The 25,849-nt window shown below is 41.9% G+C and overlaps 1 protein-coding gene across 1 annotated transcript in view; it reads left to right on the top strand.

The window, feature by feature from the left end:
• The window catches only part of GPR158 (G protein-coupled receptor 158), a 460,201-nt gene that overhangs the window by 1,239 nt on the left and 433,113 nt on the right, over window positions 1-25,849 (top strand). The window contains exons 3-4 of the mRNA XM_019507955.1: window positions 5-156; window positions 18,032-18,137. Coding sequence (XP_019363500.1) covers window positions 5-156; window positions 18,032-18,137 — 258 coding nt within the window. The remainder of the gene's footprint in view (window positions 1-4; window positions 157-18,031; window positions 18,138-25,849) is intronic.

Below are 25,849 nucleotides of genomic sequence, written 5' to 3'. Positions count from 1 at the left end.
CTGGAGGCGGCGGGACAGCCCCGCGGCCGACAGGAGTCACGTCAGGTGGTCCTCCCCGTACCTGGAGTGTGAGAATGGGAATTACAAACCCGCCTGGCTCGTGACTCTCTCCACAGCTTTCTATGGGCTGCAGCCAAACCTGCTTCCCGAGTTCAGGTAGGCAAAGGTCTCCCCCCTGCTCCCTTACTAGGCACAGGGGTGCTGGAAACCGCCTGCTTGTTCAGGGCACCTCCACCGGTTCTGGACTAGCTACCTGGTCCAAGCCCCCAGCGACGTGAGCTTGCCTTCAGAGGTAGTAGCCTCTTGGCCAAGCCTTGCCTTGGCATGTGCCAGGGTGCCATTCCTTGGTATGTTACAGTCTATAAACCACTGGGTTTTGTAAAATCACCTCTTTGAGCGGGGTGGTCTGTTCCAGGGCAGAATGCAGGGGCTGTTTCTGTGTGGAGAAGCCAGGAGAAGCTGCCAGTTGTAGTTATTTCTAACTGCAGGAGGAATGCAGACTTGGTAGTTAGTTTGCTGATGTGTTATTAGTTACTCCAGTGTATAATTAAAACTGGCACAATCCCAGCCATAAATCTAACCAGCCAGAACACATTATTTTTATCCTGCAGACTGCAATTTATAGTCTCCCAAACTCATCTTCTTGGAGGTGTGCTCAAACTTGGACAGTGCACTTACAGGTAAATAAACCTGCTGGGTTTGTAGTCCCAAGACAGTGCAGTGCGTGTGCTTAGAGCCTTAAATGCTGGCAGGTCATTACATTTATGTATATTCTTCACTTAAAAATATCAGTGGCCTTGTTATTTCAAAGCACAACGTGATTTTTGGGGTATTCAGGAAATTGCCATCTACTCTCCTACTGCTGTCTAGTTTGCCACTGAGCTCTGAGGGGTATTCAGAGTCAGAGCAGAGAGAAGAGCTCAGAGACTGAAATCTTGACCTTTGACATCAGCAGGAGATTTGCTTGAATCAGGATAGATCCTACGGACAGAGACCACAGAAACTTCAGGTTTCGGACAAGGAACTTTTGCAGCTGGGTAGTGCTTGCTGCATTTTGCAGTTCCTCTGAGTTTCCCAGAGGAACTGCAAGACTGCATTTCTTTGAAGTGGGTGGTGGTCTTTCTGTGGAGAAGACAGCGGTGCAGTTGACCAGCAGAGGTCATCCTGGTAGTGGCACAAAGAACTTCCTGCACACCTGTGGCTTTCCTAGTGCCTTCTCTTTACACATGTTCTGCCTAGCATGTTGGCATAAACTTAATTAACTAAATGCAAAATCCATTGCAACCCTGACATGCAAATATATTTTGGGGTTGTTATTTTTTTTCACCGAAAGGATCTTGGAGTGGTCCATGCTCGTTTTATTGTGTGGAAAGGTTAAAATTAAAGGTGAATATTTCACTATTTTGGAAAAGACAAGTGAAACACAAGTTACATTGAATCTTTCTTAGAAAACTGGTTTCTGTAATGTTTCATATAAAGAGGAGGGGGGGCGAGGAGGAGTATATTTGTAGTGTCAAGGCCAAATGTTCAATTTATTGCTGTTCCCAATTTGAGGAAAGATATGTGTAAAAATCTTGCAATTTTAAAATAAAGCTACAAAAGCATTCTACAGCATGTTGGAAAAATAGGTATAGCTTCCTAGCTATGTAGGAATGTCTGGTAAGTAAGTAATGCCTGGCTATCTTCTTTTCTAATTACTCAAGTTAGATATGGTAACATTTATTTTTAGAATTCTTACATTCAAATTTAGGCAGCAGAAACTATAATTTATTTTACAAAAAGAAGTCCATTAAAATTATATTATTGAGCAAAGTGAAAAATCTGATGTAATCATTATAATATGTATTAGTATTAATTGCCATAAAGTGCTTCTCAAAATAGGTTTTTTATTTCCCATCGCCATCTGTCATTGACACAAGTTGGTTTAATTTTTTAAATTTTTATTTAAAGCCTATATGTGAAAAGGGGGACATGCTAAGCTTTTTCTTTAAAAAAGCGACATTGTTTCTTCCCAACAAAATGTCTCTAGGAACAACTAATTAAGGACACATTACTGCTTCAGTTCACATGCTCCTTCCATGTGATTTTCTAGTATGAGAGCAAAGCAATTATTTGGTGCATGTTCACTCTAAAATGTCTTCTAAAATTTCATATACTCTCTTCCTTGCTCACTTTTTGTTATGACATTGGCTGCATAGTATACTATATTGGAAGAGAGTTTTCTTGATGGAGGTGTGGCAGTTTTTTTAGGGTTAAAAAGTAAGAGCTAGCCCCTTTGCTTGTGTTAATTGCATATGCATTCATATGCAAGCACATAGCAGAAGGAGAGGGATACCATCCTATGTTAAAACATTGGGCTAAACTTTCCTTTCAATTACACCCACTGAGCACTTTTATAAAAGTCAAATGATTGATTCAGATATACATAGGAGGAATAGAAAACAGAGTTTGCCCCTCACAGGAGCATTGCCACTCAGATAGCAAGGGTATGTAACCATTGCTATTTGTGTCCAGGAGTTGTCACTGTTTGGAGACAGACATCTTCTCAATGACATTCTTGAAATGTAAGCAAAACATTCTTCCATAAAGGCCACCATACTCTGTGCTACTGGAGTGCGTTGCACAGGGTGAACCTTCTAATGAAAACATCTCAATGTCTGTGCTAAAGAGCATTTCCCAGAAATAGGCAGCTCAACTGTCTGAGGTGAGGGCCAAGAAAAATTTGGGAACACTTGATTCAATAATTGTCTTAATACTCGTCAATATTAAGATGAAGCCAGTAGAGCAGGATCCTTTCGCTGCATTTTTAAGATTGCCATTGACTAAGTGGTTCTGTAATAACTTGATCTCTTATTTCCTTAGGAAAAAACACCATATTTTAGCTTTTACTTTTGGCGTTAAAGTTTAAAAAGGGACTGCTTATTACACAGTGGCAATGACATGGAATTATTTTACTGTTTAGGAAACCCTGCAGTTCATAGCAAAGAGGGCACTTTTATGTAGGCAAAATGCATCCTAGATGAAATTGACTGTCCCTAGTTCCTTCCTTACAGGGTCTGACTAATGGGAATTGTGGGGTAGAGTTTTCACGAAGTGTCTGCAGTGACAGGACTGTAATTCAAGCCTTTTTCAGGGGCTTTTCCTGCCTGTGGTGGTATGGTCATAAGGTTTGCATTTTCATGAGCCTTGTATAATACTTTCCATCTGATTTCCAAACTTCTGTTATATGTAGGCATGGGAATACCTTCGGTGGTACACAGAGGTCTAGAAGCTTTGTGTTCCACTGGTTGGATATGCTGCTTCAACTAGGTTAATAAGAACAGTTATTCACAGGCTTGGCAAAGCACTGCTGTCTGGTGCAATATTATGAGGTAGTACTGAAAAGGACCTCAGGGGTGATGTAATCCTCATCCTTGCTATTGGAGGCACCATATGATAGAATTGGTTTCATAAATTTATCAAACTCTATCTTTAAAGCAGTTAAGTATTTTTCCTGTAACCCATTTGGAAAGTTGTTAAAGAATCTCACTGCTTTAATGTTTAGGGACTTCTTCTAACTCCTAACCTAAATTTATTCATGGCCAGCATATACTCATTTGTTCTTGTGCCAACATTTATCCTTTACCTCAGGGCTGTCCAACTAATGGTCCATGGGCCACATGGGGCTCACAAGAGGTAAGTTGCAGCCCCAGGTTCCTTCTTGGCCACCACTGTCCCCATCACTCTGGCTGCCTGGCATAGGCGGTGGAAGGGGGGGGTCTAACAGGGCTTAGCCCCCCCAAACATGGGGCAGTGGTAGGTCTGCAAAGCAGCACAGCCACAGGCTTCTGGTGGCTGCATCAGGGATGGGGAATGAGTGGGGCTGGGGCAGGCACTGCACAGCTGGCAGGGCGTGGGACTGAGCTGTGAACGGCTCATTGGGAGCGCAGTTCCTGCTGCTGTGAGCACCCCAGGAGGCATGGCGCTGTGTGCCCCGGATCTGCATGGGGCAGGGTGGGCTGCGACTTGCTGCAGGCAGGGGCCAGGGTGGCACCAGGCTCTTCCTGGTGGGGGCGGGCTGCAGCCACAACTTCAGTCTGCCCTGGCCTGCACAGACCCAGAGGCACATGCTCCCTATGCTTCCCAAGGTGTGTGCAGTGGCGGGAGCTGCCACCCTCTGCCTGTGCTGGATGCCCTCCGAATGAGCCACTTGCGGATCTGTTCTGCGCCCTGCCCTGGCTGCGCAGGGCAGGGCCTCAATCTTCCCTCTCCCCCTGTCCCTTCCCCCACAGACTTATCTGCTAAGGGCGGGGTGCATGTACGCACATGTTCAGTCCCCTACCCCCCTCAAAATGTTTCTCCCTCTGTCTATGAACAGTAGCCGGAGCCTTTGGGCTCCTTCTCCCCCCTCTGGCTTCCAGTTCCTGCTCCCGCCCCAGAGGGTAGGGCAGTGTGGGTAGAGATCTGAGGGTGAGGCTCATGCTGTGTGGACATGTGTTGAAGTGGGAGGAAGGGGGTGTGCAGGCACATGGTACATCAGGGAGGTGCTGTCCAGTGGGTAGTTCAGGGTACCCATGACTCTGGCTCACATGAGTGCTGCCCCTGCTGGTGTGGCCTATGGCCCTTGGCTACTTAGAAGCTGGACAGCTGTGATTTAGCCTAAATAGCTCATTCCCCCACCCCTGGTGTTTACTCCCTCACCCCCTATATCCCTACATTTATAGATGTCAGTCACATCTCCTCTTAGTCTGTGTTTTCGTAAATTGAATAAGTCAAACTCTTAGTCTCTTCGCAAATTCCAGGCCCTACATTTTGTAGCAGCCATTCTGCAGCTATTTCAGTTTGAGTTTAACTTCCTTGAACATGGTGATGAGAATTATTCTGGATGAGGTAATGCCTTGTACAGTGGCATTGATACTTCCCTGACTCTACTGTACTAATGGCTCCCTTTTTGGTTTTCTGTAGTCTCTTGAGTACAAACCTTGATATGCTGCCATTATTGGAAATGGTCATATCTGTTACTCATGGGAGGTTTTTTACAGCAGGTCTGAATATCTTCAGGGTCTGGGTTACTCTCTCTTTGCGTTAAGTATGTATTTCCAAGCTTCCTTTTAAATAGAACTGTTGGGAGAGTGTGTATGAATGATGGTTATTTGGCAATGCATGACCATTCTCAGCAAGCTGACAAATTAGCTTGAATGATGCTGTGTTCTGGAACATTTACAGAAACCTCACTCTCAAATTTGGCTGCACCAGGTATTATCATTTTTATTTTTGTTGTCTGTCTTCCTGGCATACCATCCTTATCACTGATTATTAGAAAGATATCCCTTGGTCCATCGAGCACTTTTGCTGCATAGTCAAACCCAGTCATTCCTTCTACAAGGACGGTGGAATTCACGGGATCACCATTATGTGATCAGTGGGAGTTGGGCGTGGCCTGTCTTGGCCTATATAGTAAGGTGTTCAGCGGAGGGTGTATGGCTGAAGAAAATAAAGCAACATGCACAGTGTGTAATTTCCCAGGATGTATTTTACTGTAGCTTCTTAAATATAACAGAGGAAAAAATGTTAGCACAACAGCTTCAAAAGTGGATTTAAATAAGTTCTGAAAACATGAAAGACAGTCTCTAGACTATTAATTTCCACTTATAAATGTGTTTTAAATCCTTCCTTAAATTATTTCCCACGTATAAACTAGTTTTCTAATTTCTAATTCCCTAACATCTTTAATCCTCTTTCTCCTATTTCAAATTGTGAAAGAAAGATCACTCCATTAGGATAAGGGTTATGGCTTATTATATTGATGTATACCTTCTGAAAATTCTGTGAAGTGGTGGCATTACCATTTCCTTACACAAGGATACCAGTGCCCATCTGAAGATGGGGAGGGGGAAGGCTTGGGTAGGTTTAGAATCAACTCTGAAGATGAGAAAAGGGCCATTTATTTCTGCGAAACTTTCAAAAGTTTTGGCTTCCTGGTCATGAAAAGAGATTGTAGAGGCCTGTTATTGTCTACTTAGAGCAGTGTCCACAGTGTATTATTTTTCCTCTAGCTATTCAATAATGCTTCATACTGTTTAAGATGTCACAGAGTATGGATAAAAATAGAGGCAAGGGAACAGTAGCAATAACAATAATGTATAAATCTATATATTAACAATACTGCTTGATTCGCTGCCGGAAGCACAACAAACATGGGTTTTTCTGAGGGAACAGGATTGAATTACATGCTACCATTTTTGCTGGTTATTTTGATTTAGAATAGAGCACAGAAGACTAGAGGAAGCTTATTCTGTGGGTAAACTCCTACTACCCCTACAGGGGGAGGGGGAGGGATTTATGTCCTGTGGAGGGAAAGTCTGGAAGTAAGTTCTTGAAAGTCTATGAAAATCAAACCTCTGCCCCATGATTTTGTTTTTTATTTCTTTTGCCCACAATGTCAGCTTGCAGATGCAGAAGCCCCCACATGAAGGGCTGTCCTTGATGATGGAATTCAGCCAAGTAGTAATTTAAGCAAGAAAAACTATTTAAGTAGCTCTTTTGATTAAATTACGGAGAAATCCCCAGATATGTACCAATGCATTCCATATATCTGAAGGCAGGTGAGAATCCTAAATAATCTCATTGACAACACAGGCTTCAGATCTAACTACTCCACATTTTGTAATACTTTTTCAAATGGCCCCAGGGATTTCCTCTGCAGGTGAATCCTAATTTATGTGCCAACATTCCTATACCCTGTACTCTAATTACAGTTATTTTTAATGAAAGCTGGTGCTCTTATGAAAATGCATGCTGAAAAACAGCAGCAATTCTACTACTAAGGCCTTAGAAAAATATGTATCTCTGCTATTAGTGAAAGCTGAATTGTAGAGAGGAACAGATCAAAATCCAATTCTCTTCTATGTACAGAATAAGTCCCTAGAGCCATCTATAGCTCCAAGTGGACACATACATATACAGATAAAGGTTAACATTTAAAAAATGGCTGGGTGATTTAGGGACATAAAGCCCCCCTAAAGTCTTTAACTCTGAATGATATTTAGGCTTGAAAGTCTCTTGGGAAGTCTTCAGTTCTACATTAAGGCTTTTAAAAAAGTAAATGGTAATATATATTTTGGATGCCTCACTAGGATACCTTGACAAAACCAGATTCTCAGAAGCTGTTAACATCGACCCACAGAAATTCGAGATTGTTTAATGAGTCTCAGATTGGACATCTCCAAATCAGGATGCTCAAAATCACTACTCACTCTTGAAAACCTAGGCTATACTGCTTGCATTCTATACAAAGGAGATGAGGATTTTCCATATATAGTGTATATATGTCATGTATATATAATACTGCTGAAATCTTTACAAAGGAAGGATATAATTTGGTCAAGTTGTCCACATGATGTATATTGTTAAAGGTTGTCTTCTCTTCATATGCTTATCTCTCTCTAAATTCCTGGAGATCTTACTGATTCTCTATCCCTACATCCTCTTCACTAATAGAATTGTTAGCTTATATGGGTAGACTATAAGCAGAACTGATTACACGATTAGAAGAACTTGCTTCTTAGTCATGTGTTTGGCATCCCTTCATCCTATTTGTCTGTAACACTTACCTGTCCAAAAATAAATATACAGAAGCAAAAGACAGCCTCTGCACTCTTGCTCAACTGAGCCCTGCCCTCATTGCCAAAAAAGACTCTCTAGATCTTTGAGACAAGTATAATGTTTGTCACTGTTTAAGTCTTCGGCAAATCATACTGTGTGGCTCTGCTTTTAAGCAATATGAGAAAAAGGGAACCTGCACTTTCAGTTTATAATGTGCACTAATGTAAAAAAAATCCTTCAGATATCTGGTTTTTTTACAACACATTGTTACAATGAAATATTATAACTACTGAAACTATCAAGATAGCTAGTAGGCTGGGAAAACAAGCTTAAATCAATTTTTGGCACAGATTTCAAAGCAGACAGAATGCCAACAAACAGTGGTACTGAAAATTAAGACAGACATAAAAGCCTCTTAAATCAAACCTTCTGACCTGATGGAAAATCCTCGATGACATCATTCTTTAACAATTACCCATTATACATAATTGTAACTAATAATTTCTCATCTCTGAAAATCCAAAATGTTAAACATGAAACTCAAAGTAGTATTTTTTGTGTCAACATTGTAAAACAACGATACAAGACAAATATTTATAGTCATAAGAAGATTAGCTTTCAATGGATAAAATACACTTGTTTTCCAGATGGTCTATAATTACCATTAATATTATTATTATCACCATGGTTTGGGTTGGCTAAGTAGGGCTCTCAGTTGGCTAAAAATCAGACTGATGTTATGCCGACAAGTTAAGTTTTCCTATTGTGCTGTTCATACTTGTCTTGAACACTTACACCCAGACAGCAAAGCAAAAATTATTCATAGTTCAATAAATATAATGTTTAGAAGTAGTTGATCCCTATATGTACTAGGATGTCTTCTTCCGTATGTTCCCTTTTCTGAATACTGAATCAAAAATAACTAAACATGTAGGTGGTTAACCAGTCTGTGCTAACTACTGTATTAATCCCAACTGCATTACAGAAATATGTCATCATTTACATTTCAGGATACTTATATATCATATGGTGTGGCATACATCTGTGATGGATGTGCTGCAAGTGGCAGGTTGTCCTAAATGGATGCTGTAAATCTCTTTTACCACACTGAGCCATAATGTATTCTGTAAATGCCACACATGCACTTTACAATACATTTATTCTGATATTATTTTACGTATCTCAAGTAGATTAAAAAAGCTGTATTTATGGAGAAGGATAGCCAGTAATAGGGGCTATAATAGTGGTTAATGGAACTACTGAATTAAAATGAAATGCAGAGAATCTTCACAAGCTGCTGAGGTTTAGTAGAACATAGTGAAGAGGACGCACAGTTCAAAAGTGATGCTCGTCACCTTCAGAAGCTGTCTAAGTCTCCAAAAGAGAGTGGTTAGTTTTATTTCTGGATTGCAGCCTATGTTGACGTTGAGATGATTTCTTACTGCTGCTAGGAAGAACCATTATTTATTTTTCCCCCCTCCTCTTCAGTCTTAAGAATTAATCTCTCCTGTTTTCCTGGCACAAGCCAGATCCGCTTCTTGCTTATTCTAAACTACAGCAATGCACAGGGGTCTGGGAAAGAAAAGGTAAAAAGGGTTGGGTCACCTCATGACTCTTGGGACATTTCAGGAGTGTGGACTGAAAACTCGTGTGTGGAACAAAACTAATAGAAACCTTGTCTGAAGTTAATGCCACAAGGAGTTTTGGCAGTGTCAAAATCCCCTGAGGAAAGAGTTGGATTTTTTTTGACAATTTTCCACACCAAAAAATGAAAAGTTTTAATTTTGAAAACCATCTTGAAAGGACAATTTTAAATTTGAAACTATTTTAATCTTCATTTATATGTTCTTGTTGAGATGAAAAGTGCTTTCCATGGGGAATTTTGAACAAAAACATTTCATTTGAAATTTTTCAAGGATACAGCTTTGGAGTTTTCAATCAGCCCTGGTGTGGAAAGGCTGGAAATGTTTTCTACTGTTCAATGCCTTATTGCAGAGCACTTAGAAAAATACTCTACTCTTCTGTGCTGTATGATATAGACTGCATTAGTTACAAATTCTATAGTCTAAAATACACCCAAATGCATATTCAGATCCTTGCTCTGCATTTGCAGTCCCTGACTGTTCTGGGTCCTACGTACTGTTGTTCTAGCTTCAGGCTGCTTTTTTTTTCCTGGCTGTTTTTCCATCCTCTTATATCTCTTGATCATTATAGGATTTTTACAACAGCCTGCTCATTACACAATGCAGCCTACTACTGCAGACAAAGAAAAAGGCTTTGTAATTATTCTGCCACTCATAACAGTGTTAGCAAGTGCTTAGTTCACTTTTATTTTCACCTCGCCTCTTTCAGAGAAAATATGTTGGGAGTGTTTCTCCTTCCACCAATTAAAAACAGAACCCACACAAGGGAAAAATTCTCTTCCGCAACAGGAAGTAATGGCCTGCTTCCCTAAGGCTTCCATATAGTCTCCCAGGTGAGGCTGCAGCAGCTGTTATAGGAATGAATCAGCACTGATTTTTTCACCAGGTAAACTCATCTCTTTGCAAGAGTCAAAGTTCTAAGCTAAGGCTTTTGAAAAGCTTTCAAAAGGGTCTAGTTTATAAGGTATGCTGGGGAAGCAGATTTGGCCCTAGTCCTGCAAGTTTATTCACTCTGTGAACTCTTTGCTTACATGCAACCACACTGAAACAAATACGTACAGAACTAGCCATGTTGCAAACCCACTGACTTTTGCATTCAAAATGATGAAGAAAAATATCACAGAGCTCCCAGGTGTTCTGGAGGGATGGGATTCGCTTTTGATCAAGTTAGGAATCAGCTGAACATAACGAATAACTTTGTGTAGCCAGACAGCTTGTTGTTAAAGGCACATGATCAGAGGCTTGAAAGTTCTTTTAAGTCTTAATAAGGTAGGGGAGTAAATCCTGCTAAGGAAACTTAATCCACACATATGGCTTATATATACAATATTAAATGTGTATGGTATGCTTTTTTTGTTGTTGTTGCTTAAACCTTAATCATTTGGGGCATGAAGAGCCGGACAATTTAATAATATTAAAGTAAGGAGATCAACAAACACTGGAATTTAATTCACAAGATAAATATGGAGTTGCACAGGCAAAGATGCAAGTTAAATGTGTGTGACTTTTAAAATGTCAGGGCTTGATTTTCATTTATAGTTGAACATGAGAAGAATGATACTTCCAGCAGTTTTAGCATTTCTAATTGTTAAAAAATGGACCTAGAAGAGACCCAGTCTGTTGCCCGGTCAGTTCTGTGTAAGAGGTTTATGAATTAGATACTAAAGGTTAAACTGTGGCCTAAGATGAGTAAGCATAACTTGACCAGAGTGGAGTTTCATTTGCTCACACCAAATCTGAATTTGGCCACACGTGATTCAAAGGAATAAATGACTCTGCAGGTTTTGTTATCACTATTCTTTCTGGTATATACTGTATTCTTGCCAAGATGTAGAATTGTCTAATTCAGCAGTAGCCAAACTTTTCAGCTGGCATGCCACGAATTAACCCCCACCATTTTTGAGTGCCATTTCAATCTCTCTCCCCTGCCTGATGTACTGCTTTTCTTTCTGTTCCCTGATCTATCTGCCACCATGTTGCATGTCTGCTCCCCAGTTTGCTGCATACCACACAAACAAGCTGTCCATGCCACCTGTAGCATACGTGCTGTAGGTTGGCCACCTGTGGTCTAATGGATAAAGCAAGGCGTTCCTGAGATGTAATCCTAGTTGTGTGACTAGTGCCCTGTGAAATCTTAATAATTTAATACATTCTTGACTCAGTACTGCGTTTAAAATGGGGATGATAATATTTCCCACTTTTACATGGCTCGGCAAAAGTGATTTAGTGTTTGTCAAGTGGCTCTGAATAGATGAAATTACCTGTTATTTTGTTCATCGTATATCAACAGCAAATGGTTTTAATTGTTTGAGAGTAATTGTTTGTTGATGTTGTAATAAACACATCAGGTTTTTTACTACACAGATGTTAAGCATTCTGGTTCCTAGCCTGAAATTAACAGGTTAAATTCATAGAGCACATAGCTGATGGCATCATGCGTTTCTTGGATCTGGGACTCAGCAGCGGATAGGAATTATGGCTGTAGGTGCTAGGCAGGCAGTCTATAGTAAGGATATCCCTTTATTTAGCAGTAGAAATACAACTTTGTAAAGGCCTGGATTTCTTATAACATCTTTGGCTGAGGTAGTGTAGCATAATATGTTGTTTTCTTTTTAAAAGTGGATTGATTTGAGGATTTACATAGATTTGTTGACTGAAAACGAATCTCTGAATTCACCTGTATGAATGTATATTATGACATTTGCCCTAATTTTATGTACAAAGTAGTCCTTACAAAGGTTCTAATGCAGTTTTTAATAATTAAATCCAAACAGCAGCAAGGCAGTCAGGCAGTAATAGTGGTTGCACAATCTCTGAACATGAGTGTTTATCTCCCTGATGCTAATTGATTCCATAGGAAATGTTTTAGGAAAAAAGGAAAGAAACTCTCTCTTTCTTTCTAGATGTGCAGCTGCACTTTGAACATTTTGGGCTTTTTTCCTACCACTGCATTTGAGCTGTTTATAGTATGGTGTGATGAACAGGGAATTGAATTGGTCTGCTTTCAGTTGGAAGGAGTTTTCTAATATTGTAGGAGAATTTTTTGATGATGAAAGCTTTTAGGTTCTTGGCACATGAGCCTGATTGTTCAGAGAGTGCTTTCTGATCTATTTAGTAAGTACTGGAAGCATCCCACTCAATTTCCTAGACACCAGTGATCTGCTTCTATATTGCTCTGTACCTAGTGTAATCATTTATATCACTGTAAAGAGAACTGAAATGCTATCAAGTGAAAATGGTAGCATTTTACCTTTGTGTTACACTACTGTAAATGAAGTTAGAGGAAACCAGAGAATCAGGCCCCATGGATCCTAGAAACCATTTAGTAATGTGTTATGATCACTAAGATGCTGTGCAGTGGGTTGTGTTGGAGCTTTAGAGCCAGTTGATTTAAGGCAGGGGTATAAACATATGGCCTGTGGGCTGGATCTGGCCTGTGCGTGGCTGAACTGGCCCCAGGCCTGGCCCTATGCACTGAATATGGTGGCACACTGGACCTGGCACCATGTACACTATGGGCAGCACAGGGGTTTTGCAAGACACCACATGCACCCCACGCCCCAAAACCCGGTGGCATGTGAAGCATTGGGTCCAGCCCATGCAGTTGGTGCTAGCCCTGGGGGCTACTTGCACAGCCCAGGATGAATGCATGCTGTATGCACTGCATGGAGCACATGGGGCAGCCACAGGGTGCATGTGCCATTGGCACTCTGCTAAATCTGGAGCCCCCATGCAGGGTTGGTCAGTGAGGTGCCACATGGAGTGTGCACCCTGTGCCAGCTTCCTGTGTCACATGCTCTGGGGATAGGACCAGGATGAACTCACTACAGAGTGCCTATGGTGCTGGATCCTGCCCGTGTGCCAGCCCCTGCGGATGGCATGGGGTGCATGATGTCTGTTGCATGAAGGATGGATCTGACATTGCAGGCAGCGCAGGGGTCCAGAGCATGGGCTGCACGTGGTGTCCTGTACTACTTCCCTGTGCTGCCTGTAATGCTGGGTCCAGCACATGTGCCATCAGCAGTGTGAACCCTGCAGGGGGTTGGCCTGAGTGCTGTGCTGGGGGGGCAGTCCTGGCCCTTCCCACACACCAGCTCAAGTACATTCACCTGGTCCATGGGGTCTGATGAGTTTTAAATCCCTGGTTTAAGGGAGGAGTATATGGCCTTATTGCACATTTTGTGCACAAGATGGGTGTTAGACGCAGACAGAGTACCTTTGCCTGGGCAGTAAGGATTGGGAGCTTTAGGTCATATTTAGTAGGGCTGTGTGAAGCTTCAGTCCCTGATTTGATTTGGCGGAGATTTGTCTCGATTTGGTGGCTGAATCTCTGAATCCAAATCGAATCAGAGGTCCCTTTAATCTCTCTGAATTGAATTGGAACCTTCTGAATCAATTTGGAGAGATTCGGAGAGATTCAGCGATTCGAACATAGACACAGCTTTAAATGTTTTTTCTACATACCTCTAGGTAGCAGGGGCTCGTGAATGCTGATGCTGGAATGCATGGCTTGTTCCATAGAAGCATGGGGTGCTCCCCAGCGTGCTCAGCAGCAGGCCTGGAAATGGACCAGAAGCACTTCCAGTCCACTTCCGGGTCTGCCAGGGAGTGGTGCCTCCTGGGTTTGGGGGGGGAGGGGGGCACCCTGCAGCTGATCGCTGAGTCAGAGGCAGGGTATGGGGACCCCTCTGCGTGCTCCCCAGCAGAACCAGAAGTGGACCAGAAGTACTTCCGGTCCACTTCTGGGTTCACCGCAGAGCACATGGGGGGGCTCCCCGAACTCCTGTGGGATGCTGCATGCGCCCCAGCATCGCAGCGATCACGAGCCACGCCTGCTACCTGAAGGCATGTAGAAAAAACTTTTAAAGCTGTCTCAATGTCCAAATCGCTGATTCACTGGATCAGCATTGAATCTTTAGATTTGGATTTGGCTGAATTGAATCAAGGACACTGATTTGAATCAATGAATTGAATTGCTGTCCCTGATTTGGGCCGAATCCGAATTGAACAGGGCCTGCTTTGCACACCCCTAATATTTAGGTGTGGACAGCACAGGTTACTTGTGGGGTTGGGTTGGATTGTTGGTAGGAGTTTGTCTGTTCCCAGGTAGCACCCTCTCTGTTGAGAATAGGAAAGGATTCTTGGCCAGAAGAGAACCCCTTGACTGGGTTCTCTCATGTGTAGGAGAAAATGAGAAATCCTCATCGGAGGTTCCCATTGTCTAGGTGCTGCCCTCTTCCAAAAGAATATAAAAGGGGTGGTGGTACAATGTGCATAAAATATTTCAGAACAAGGATTACTTGAAATTATAAATGCTTTGTGAAACACTCTTTTCTTTTTCTTGAGCTGCACGTAGTTGTTCGTATGTATAGGCTAACTGGGGCCAAAAGGTGGGCAAAAGCAGGATTCTGAGGGGTGTGTGAAGTTGGTGGAGACAGAGCTGAGGATCTCTGTAAATTATACTGGTTTAGATGTCATCTGTCCACAACCATCCCAATGTAGCAGTTTACTGAAAACAAACAGGCTTTTAACCTGCTCCCCATCACCTAGTGGCAAGGCACAGTAACAACTGTCTACTGTGTGAGCTAACATGATAGCTATATGCATACCCATTTTTGATCCCTCTGTAATTTATGTTGACATACAACATAACATTCAGGGAGGTTAGGGGGAGGTTAGATGGAGTAAAAATGGCTACCCAGTCTAAGGTAAGCTGAGATGTGGGGGCTAGTGGGGCGGGGTGTTAGTGGGGACTGGGAAGGTTTGGTGGGATTGATGGGGCAAGCAGGGTTCGCAAAGGGCTTAGAGGGCTTGTGGGGGGTAGTGGGATCTGTGGGGGAGTTGGTAAGTTTTGGGAGGTTTTGGTGTGGTCAGGTGGACTTATGGTGTGAGAGATGGGAGGGCTTCTCCCCCTCCTCAAACCAGGGGTTGTTTTTAGCCCCTGATCCTCCCACCCCCAGGTGAACCATCCCCCCATCCCAGCAAACCTACTCGCATCTATCCCCCTCCTCCCCCCCAGGCTTACTTTGGATTGGCTCCTGGCACTAGCAAATGCCAGTCAAACTGGAACCAGGAGTGGCTTACAGGATAGCGTGTTTGATGGGCTTAAGGAAGGGGGCACTGGCTGTTCTGCGGAGGGGGCGGGATGCTTTCATCTGGGGGAAGGGCCAGGGGGCTTAAATGGCCAAGATGGTAGGAAAACTGCAGCCCTAGGGCTGAGGCCAGCAGTTGGCCTTTCCCAGACCCAAGCCTGTGAAGTTCACTTAGTTTGATCTCACCGACCCTGATCTAAGTTAGACTACCTCTGAGGTACACTTAACTTAGATCAGGTCAGCCATTTTTAGATTGATCTCAACTTCATGAACTCCTGTACAATTCACACTTAGATTCCTAGTTAGGTCAGTCTAAGGATAAGGTCTGCGTCTGGAAAAACTGTGTTAGATCAGGTGGGCATTTTTAATAAGCTCTAACCTTCCCCTATCCTCCCCAAATGTCTGTACCTAGCCTTAGTGCAGCTCTGTGGGTTGGCTAATTTGCAGTGTCACTCAGCAGTGCTAACAACCTGCAGCAAAGGCTTTGCAAAGGCAGTGTGCATGAGATGGCAGCTGGGGTGGGCTGTACATTTACTCTGTAGACATTGCCCAAATGACCAATCAAGGATTGAAGCTGTGGTGCTGTGTGTACAATAATGTAAAAATTGTGTGCAAGGTAAGTCAAAGAATCCAAAAGACTTCCTTACTTTCTGTCTTGGAGACTGATCTAGAAACTGAAGTTAGTGGGAACGTTTTTCTATGGGTGTCAGGAGCAGGATTTAGTCTTACTTTATCAGGTGGATGTCTTCTAGAGGGTAAGTTATCAGTATCACCCAAGTTTAGAACAGTGGAGCTGACACTTATGTGCTGCTTATTGTATTACACAGAAGCTAAAGCTGTCTTCTCCAGAGAACATCCTATTGGTGCTAGCTTCCAATGTATGTTGCTCTCAAAATTAGAAGTGCAGGCCATTAATGATATGTAGATTAGTTTACTGCTTCATTTTAAAAATGGCTGAGAGTCATCCATTTTTTTGACTATATAACTTACTGAATGTTTCCCATCTTATCACAGATTTCTTTAGATTTAAGGAGTATTTTCTGGGTTATGGTCTCATAGTAATTCACTTCAGTGCATTTTAGCCCCATAGGGCACATCCAGACAAATGGGAATGTGCATACCCTGGGGACAGCTAGCAGCAGCAGATATTTGTGCTGCTGTTACTTGTCCCTGGGGAACACCCCTGCATGCGTGCTCTGGCATGTGGAAACTTACCCTGCATAGTTTCATACTTGGTAGTGTCAGAAGAGACCTAAGTGGATCATCAAGTCTGACCCCCTGTCATGGGCAGGAAAGAATGCTGGGGTCCAATGACCTCGGCTAGGTGATTGTCTAGCCTCCTTTTGAAGACCCCCCAGGGTAGGAGCAAGCACCCTTGCTTGCTTCCCTTGGAAGTTGGTTCCAGATCCTTGTTGCCCTGACTGTGAAGTAGTGCCTCCTGATATCTAGCCTCATACCTAATGAGGCTAGATATCATACCTAATGTAGAAAGATAATGAGATGCGGCCATCTTTTCTCTACCTGTCCAGCAGTAGCATGTGGTAGGGGAGGCTGAGGCTAGCACCTGGCTGGTCCAGCAGCCTTACCTGGGGTCCTGGGGGCATGCCAGGGCTCCACCAGCATCGATCTGGGTGTGCAGAGCCTGGCCGGCAGACGGAGCATGGTTCTGGCTGACCAGGCTCTGGTTTCATACTGCCATTGAGTGTGTTGCACTGCTTTTTTCTGGTGCCGGATTTTTTTACACTGGGATCTCCCGCAAATTAACACTGCAAATTAACCTGCATGTATGGTGGGTGGAGTTTGTGGTGTGGCAGATGGGTCTGTGATGCCGCAGATCATACATGTGCTCATTTGGACGCGCCCATGGAAGCTGTCTGCAGTCATTGCCTTAGCACAGTGATTCTCAGCCAGGGTGCCATGGCATTCTGGGGTGCCTTGAGAACTTTACAGGGGTACCATGTAATAACACCACTGTTAGATGTGCAAACCTGATTCACAAGATACATCCAGATATTTTAAATAGGAATCTGTAGAGTTAAAAACATTCTGACTGGTGATTTTTTTTTTTTTTTTTTTTTTTTTAGTTCTTTGCATGAATGTCGCATGCCTTCCAAGGCTGGGGGGGCACGGCAACTGCCCACAGGTGGTGGCAAGCGGGAAGCTCCTGCAGGTGGTTGTGGCGGTGCTGGCAGTGAGGGTGGTGAGGGCTGACCAGCAATCGGTGACCACCTGCAGACACCACTGCCCGCAGACGCCACTGGCAGTGTCAGTGGTGAGGGGGTGTAGGCGGCGACTGGTTACTGCCTGCAGGTGCCATTGGCAGCATCAGCAGTGACCAATCTCAGGGGGTGCACTGCCAATCTCAGGGGGTGCATGTGCACCCCCTATGTGTTGCCAATGGCTCTTCGCAATAGAAAAAAAACTGCTCTTGTATTTTTCTGTAGTTAAAAAAACAAATGAAAACTAAAAGTTGGCATTTTTGAGGGGTGTTTTGGGACTAAAAAGATTGAGAACCAGTGCCTTAGCGGCTGGTGTGAATGCTTCATTTATGTATTTAGAGCTCTGAACAAAGTCTCTCTTTAGAAGATTTTAATTTTTTTGCCCCAAATTCCATTAAGGTATAAGCTTGGTTTGCATTGTACACATGTAGATAGCTAACAGTTATAAAGGGTTAACTGGTAGAACTAAAGTTCCTGTGCTTTTTTGTTTCAGAGGTGTTGTTAAGGTTGATATAAACCTGCAGAAGCTGGACATTGACCAATGTTCAAGTGAAGGGTGGTTTTCAGGAACCCACAAATGCCATCTCAACAATTCTGAGGTAAGAGCATTTAAAAACAGAGCTTAACTTTAATAGTAAATAATCTTACCACTAGAAAATATTTGGTAGTGAGTGTCTTGTTTTCTGTAGTCCTTACATGTGATTTGTCCTGAAAAGATTTCTCTATGCATCAAGATATTATGGTATGTATAAGTACCAGGAGTATTGACTTAAAAATATAAGAAAATTGAACTTTACTATGTAGAGGCATTGGCCTTAGGGACAAAGAAGATTTATCAGTGAAATAAATTATTTATATGAAGTTCTACTACTGAGGCAAACAACAAACATCCCTTTATGCACAGTCTTATAATAGCTTTGTAATGAGAGTCTCTAGCTTTGGGCTGGGGAAAATTTTGGATTATATAATAAAACTGGTTGAAATGCTGATGGTATTCATTCAAAATGACTTGCTTTGGAATATGCATTTGCAGTAATGGGAAAAATTGGATTTTGTGATTTTTTTTTTTCCTTTTGTTTTAAAATTGTAATGCCAACACTTTGACAGAACTGACTAAATGCTTTTATTTGACTCTTTCCTGTACTTCTCCCCTGCTCTCCTCTCTTGCTTCCCAAGGGACACCTATCATTGACTTAATTTATAGCTGCATCACAGATAATCCAAAGTGGCCAGCCAAGGAGCATACACTAAAGCTTTGAAAATGGAATCTGATCATTAGATATGGAAGAGAGGGGGTGGAGGAGGGGAGTTATTATTGATACAGGGAAAGACTGTCAAAGTCACAAAATGGATTTAATTGTCCAATTCCCATTTACTTACTACTGGAACCTCAATCCCACATTATGTCTTAAAAAAACTTGTTAAGAACTATGATAATGTATATAGAAGCTGGCAACTGTCTACTTAGGTGGCATTGTCATCAATAGATCCTGTTGGCGAATTTATTTATTTTTGGTAGTAAAATAATAATTTCTGAAAACCAAAATAATTTTCAGGAAAGGCGTTTTTGATGAGTAGCTCCAAAAAAAATTGAAATATTTTATTTTGACATTTTTGACCAAAATTCTGCTTTTTCAGTTCAAAAGAAATTTCGAAATGAAAAGTCAAGCTAGTCATAGTAAAAATAACTAACAGATTTAAAAGGCTGAAACTGAAAGAAAACCGTATTTGTACTATTATGTCTCAAAGATGTCTGCCTTGTTGCTCTGAATTGGAAAGGGAAATTTATTTTGTCATTAGAAAACTATTTCCATCCAGTTCTTCTCATTTATAGATCTCCCCTTTTAAAAATGTGATGGCCATCCTGAGGTTGACTGTGTTTTTGGCAAATCCTAATTCCCCTGTCTCTACACCATGAACATCAGTTTTGGGGGAGATGGTGATAGTATGTGCTGAATTATATTTATTCCAGCAACAAAGAGGGAAGGAAACATATTGCTGGGGGACCTTAATAGAAAGGCAGTGGGAAAGGGGGTTGGTACTAGTCTTCAACTTGCTGTAGGACACATGCCAATCCATGGAAGTCTTTCTGTTTACTTTAGTTCTGGACCAGGCTTCATATCCTTTACATTTTAGAAAATGAGGTTAAAGTCAAACTAAGCTGGATGTGTTTCCATAATCACAATTTCCAATTTAATTTGAGGTCTAGCAAGAATGTTGTGGAGACTGTCATACAAAATGCTGTTACTGCTGATAAACTGTTAAGGGAAAAAAGGTTATTGTGGATTGCTATTGTCACTGGTGTCAGCAGTTCCTCAATTTGAACATGATCTCCACTATGGCTCATTGCTAGGTGTTCAGAAGACTTAAGAGTTCAATCTTTGAGCCACAGATCTGTCTTCAGAAGTTTCAGGTCTTTCTGCAGGGGAGAATAGGCCATAGGCTGAGATTTCTCTCCTTGTGGGTTTCCATAAAACCAAAAAAAATCCCAAACAAAATGGCTTCTTATTCACACTTGGAAATTTTCATGGAAACATAAGGTAGTTTTTACTAGTGGAAAGTGTCATTTCCCTGAATAAAAACACTCTGGCTATGAAAAAGCGCTTCCTCATGAATATGACATTTAGTAAAATTGCTGTACTTGTGTGCTTTCTATTTTATTGCAATATATGTGGCATGTGATGTGTGACTTGGGAAAATTAAGCGCTGAATTAAATTGGCCTTGAAGGAAAATGTTAAAGGATACAGGGAGTTTCCTTTGATTTGCAAAAATATTTTAATTTCACATTTCTTTTTGTCTGTTAGCATAGGAAGGCTAGGAAGTCTCCCTCTGTGTTGTTTGAAACAGACTGCTGCTGTGAGTTGCTAATGCAATAAAGTGTCTGTTTCGTAGGGTCCCAGCTGAAGTCAGTGGGAGTATGCTTAAGCCTATAATGATTACAAGGATTCTCAGAGGTCTTTGAATTCATCTTTTGCATTGTTGGGGCAAATATCTGTGGGTGTTATTTTGTTTATTTGCTGGCAGAATGACATCTATTTTATGTCAAAGGTCCTGCAGTCTCTGGATTTGTGATTCATATCAGACATATGGTGGTCAGCTGACTTTTTCTTTGCAAAGCTGTTAGATACTCTTGATTTTTTCTGCATTCCTGTTAATTCTATTTGCATCACATTTCCATCTATTTCCATCATGTTTCCTTGAGAATTAATGGAAGCTACAGCATAGTACTTACCTACAGTACCTCTGCTGCTTTTGAGTCCAATGTAATCCATTGCTGTAATGCCAGAACTGACTTGTGATATTTTTAGAGAATCATCTAATGGGAAGCACTTGACTTGCTTGATGATATAATGGATGATTTCTTTTTTATGGTAGAAAGTTAAATGGTTTTGTTTTCATCACTGTATAAGTTTTCATAAATGAATTCCTGTGCTGCAGAAGGGAACTAAAACCTCCATTCCAAGCCAATGGCTCTTCTGCCTGTAGTACAAAATTACAAACAGTCTACACATGCACTTGCATTACTTAACTCACAAAAATAATCCTATTGACGCCGTTGGGATCACCTCCATGAAGGAAGTTGCATATGTGAGCATGAATGCTTGCAGATTGAAGTCATAACCTGTGCCAGGTCCAACTTTAAGTCCTTGAGGCATGTCTCATAAAGCTTTCAGGATGCACTGCTGTTCACCCGTGCTTTGTTGAGAAAAGGGCAGAAAAGAATCCCTGCAGAGTAGTTTATGTGCAGCTCCAGTCCCCGGTGTCCTATACTGCCTCCACATCCTGCTACTGAGCTACAGAAGAACTGTGGGTTGTTAATGCAGTGCTAGGTCAGGAGGAGCTAAGTGTACGGGGGAAAGACACATAGGTGTTCCAAGCTAAAAACGAAACTTCCCATTTTCTTTGAAGTATTGACAGGGCTGGTGGTAGGGGCACACAGAGCTGCTGGAGATGGTCCCCAAATCGCAGGTTTCCCTCTTATCTTGGGTCCTCATTTTAGGAGAGCTTTTCAGCCTGATGGAGGCCCTGCTCTTTTCTTGGCTGATGGCTCACAGCTCCTGTGGAGCTTGAAGTGGTTTCTGGCCCCAAACTTTGTCTTTCTTCTCCGAGTTGGTTGTTCATGCTGATTCTACCATGGGGAGAAGGAGAATGAAGTATCCGCACAACAGTAAATGCATCTTTACATACCCATAACATTTTCCATTTAAAATATCTAAAAAATAATCAGTAATTACATTAACTCTACAACCGCTGTGAGGGAACAGACATCCCTGTTTTTAGAGAAGGAGAAAATGAAGTTTGGAGCATTTTACGACTACTTTGTTTTTCAGGCAAAGTGATTCTATGTCTTAGCAGGGAGAAGAACATATATTTCCTGACTTATGGTTCTGTGCTTGATCTCTTGTTCATGGACATTTCAATGCAGAGTTCTCACTCAAGCCTTTTTGGCTGAGCAAAGCATGCTGTTTTCATTTATGAAAACTTTTCTCCACCCCTGAATGTCTTATTTAGTTCTGAATATTTGTTTTGTGAATATTGATCTGTATTTGCTTCAGATTTTACTGAGTCGTGTTGCGTGGGTGCTGTATCTTGTAATAAAGGCACTGCAACTCAGCAGAGGCACTTTAGAAGATGCACAGTGTGAAACCAGGCTTTTAGGGCATGTGTATACGAGATGTAGTAATGTGCATTAGCCTAATGTAATGCACATTACAGGTGTATGTCTACATGTATGTACCCTTAATATGCATTAAAAATGGTGAAATTAGGCTAATCACACCTAAGTTTGATACCTGCAAATACAGGTATCAGATTTAGGTGTGATTAGTTAAAGTGCTTTAATGCACATATAGATGCGACCCGTCACTAACTTTAGTGCCGGGTCTGCCCAGGCACTAGGGGCACACGGCAGGGCTGCAGGGACTTGGCACTAACTTTAGTGCCAAATCCCTGCATGTGTAGATACCCTCAAAAATTGCTTAATGCGCATTAAATTTAGTTGCGCTTAAGTGCACATGGAGACATGCCCCTTTTGTAGGAAAAGCAGGCTAGAATCTTTGCAAAGCTTCTCCCCTTTGGAGCAGCACAAAGACAGGATTTGAAGTTGGGAAATATCCTTTTGTCTAGGAAGATAGAAGGTTTTAAATTCTTCCATGCTACCCTGTTCTAGATGGGCAGCAGGATGGGCTGGAGGTAAGAAAATGTATCATGCTCCCATGAGCCCATTTCTGGGGTTGTGTGGCAGCCAAATTTCAGCTGGCAGCAAACCAAGAAGAAATCCCTTTGTGTTTTGGCTGAGGAGCCAGTTGAGGAAAACTGTCATCTGTGGAGTAATGACTGAACTCATCTAAATCAGAATGCCCCCTAACCGGAACCATAAGAGAACAACACGAGTGGAGTACAAGAGAGAGAAAGGAAAGAAAGGACACAGGAATAAAACATACAACATTAATTACTATGTAATTTTATTCTTCATGTTGCCACATGCTTTTGGGGCCACTATATAAATAATTAGTGAACTTCTGAAGATGTTACTAAGAACTTTACAGAGAAAAGGTATTTGCAATCTAATAAAAATTAGCAGAAGATTGATGGGAAATGGAAAGAAAAGGAAAAGAAAGAATATAATATTGAATATAAGCCTACTGAGGAATTGAATATGCTAGAAGTCTATGTATGTACTGGGCCTGGACTGAGATGGAGCAGCCAGATTTTCAGTGGGAAGAGGGAAAGTTAGGAAAGATTGGGCCTGAAGCCACGGCATCATCACATTCTAATATGTTGTTGTGACAAGAAGATACAAATATTGTTGCATTAAACAAGATTTTGGGCTTAAAGGAGTCACTAAAGGAACTTCATTGGGGGACTGAAAAATTCTCCAGAGAAACAGGATGTGATCAAGTCACTGGCCAGAGATGCAGTAGGATGCCTGAGCACCTGGAGCAACAACAGAGCATAGGGCAGTGTAACAGGGCAGTCTGTCCTTTTAAGGGACTCACTGAGTCCTGGGGTGGGGGCCCAGCTATAGGTGATTAGCTGGCAGTTAAAAGGCCAAGGGGAGAGAAAGCTCAAACAGCTTGAGTTGGGGAAGGAGCAGTTTGTGGGCAGGAAGTGTACGTCTAGGAAGGGCCCTCACCTGACACGTGGAGAAAGGCATCTTATGCATTTATCTGTTTGTTTGGACCAAGGAGTTTTGTTTTGTGTTATGAGGCCTGGCTGAGGGGTTCCCTAGGGACAAAGCCAGACCCCAAGGCCTGCTTATGAACTTGTTTGGATGGTCTGATGGACTCCTAAGGGATTAAAGCTTGCCTGCATAGCAGCAGGCATATCAACCTGCTTATCAAGTATCACTGTCTTTACTGCCAGAGGCATTGTGGAAGCTGGCTGGCAGTACAACTGCTGTTAATTTTGCACTCCCTTTTGCTTCCCCTCCATCTCCCTTTACTCCCTGGGTTGGCAGTTGGGCATTGTGTCCCAGTTACACCCCCTTCATTATGCTACTGTTGATGGTTATCAAATGCACAACTGATGACACAAATGCACAGAGGATTTGGATGGCTTATTCTGTCTTTCCTTTAACCTCTGCATGTTCTTAGAGGAGGGGCTACCCCTAGACAGCAACTAGTACCTAATGGACTTACCGTAAGTAACCATTACTAACTGTGGTGTGTTCTTCAGAGGAGCTTCAGCTACTTTAGTTTCCAGGAGAGAGAGGTAGAGTGACATGCTAACAAGGGGTACAGGACAGCATGCCCCTCTGCCTTTTTTACATTACAAAGCCTGTACTATTAGAAGCTTTGCCAGAAGAGCCCCATAATGGAGGTTGAGAGTACCCTGGCAGAAATGAGTTTTGTGTTGGCATAGATTCACCAGTTTCCCAAATGACACTAAGCTTAAATGACAAAAAGCACTCCTCTGTCATCACAGTGAATTCTAGGTCGGGGATTTTGCCAGCATAGCTGTGCAAGTTTTGTGCGTGTGGGCAGGAAACACAAGCACACACACACCGTATCCTGGTTAATATAACTATATCAGCAAAATATTTGACTGTTGCTCAACAGTTTATAAACCTTTTGGACAAGGAGACCACTATAAGCCTTCCAAACTTCTTGTGAACCAGCAGGCACCCTTATTAATTCTTACTTGTAAAGGGTTGTAAGGGACCTGGAGTAATCCTTGGACCACTTATAGCCTCATGGATCACCAGACCATTGTTATGGCCTACACCAGTGATTTCTAGCCTCCAGCAGGTTGCAGCAGCTTGAGGTCATTTTTCTTTCCTTCCTGCTCTTTCTCTTCTGGACCACATAGAAAGAACAGAAACTGTGGCTACACTGATGACAAGGGAGGTGTGTAAATCTAATAAATAAATTAATGATCCAAGTTTTCTATTCCTATTATCCTCATTTGACTATTATCTTTCCAGTTTCTAGAAAACTTCCAGGCTCAAATGATTCTTTCAGGCCCAAATGATTCCAAAGGAGTACTTCCAAGAATCTGAATAAGTCAAATTACAGTACAATGATCATATACTTTTTAGTCAAATAATTAATTGTTATCCAGTTTCTTTGCTTGTTCTGTATAGTGTTTGCAACACAGGAAAGCTCCTGTGTTTTTTTTTTTTAGCAGCATTACCTTGTTATATTCTAGAACAAAGGTTTTAATTGGCTTCTTTTGATGCTCTCTGAGATTTTCCCCTCAGCAATATTTAACTTGTGCATTTTATTATGGTTGCACTGTCTTGTGCATGTTGTGCATTTTTCTAAATATATTTTAAAATGATGTTAATTAGTATGTCAATGAATGATAAACCTTTAGGCAAAATTTTGTGAAAGCAGCAAATAGATTTTCCTTCTGAGGATTCAGAGACCTTTTTTAGGAAAAGCAAATAAGAAATACTAGGAAAGAATTTAATAAGGCTAACCGGTGAGTTCATTTGAAACCCTTTTTATAAAAAAGTAGGATCCAATGGTAACATAGAAATTAAAGGAACTTCATTGGTTATCAATAGGCCAATCCCCTGGTATTGTATGCATCATATTATCTAATCTCATTCATAAACTCCTTGAGTTCTATCTTCAGAATAGTTATTTTTTGTTGCCCTGATATTGCAACGGGAAGGCTGTTGTAGATCCTTCTTGTTGTAGTGCAGGGATGGCCAACTTGCACACTGGATGCCTCAAGTGGCATGGGTGCATATGCAAGTAATAACTTTTTTGACAGTTAAACTTCCTTAACTTTTTTAAGTTGATTTAATTGTCAGGGAATACACACATATGTGGAGCAGAGTTCACTTATATGCAGCACAAG

The sequence above is a fragment of the Gavialis gangeticus genome, unplaced genomic scaffold (genome assembly GCF_001723915.1).
Source record: "Gavialis gangeticus isolate Ggan-Ray unplaced genomic scaffold, GavGan_comp1, whole genome shotgun sequence".
Lineage (NCBI taxonomy): Eukaryota > Metazoa > Chordata > Crocodylia > Gavialidae > Gavialis > Gavialis gangeticus.
The sequence above is the reverse complement of the archived record's forward strand: the minus strand, read 5'-3'. Positions and strand labels throughout refer to the sequence as shown.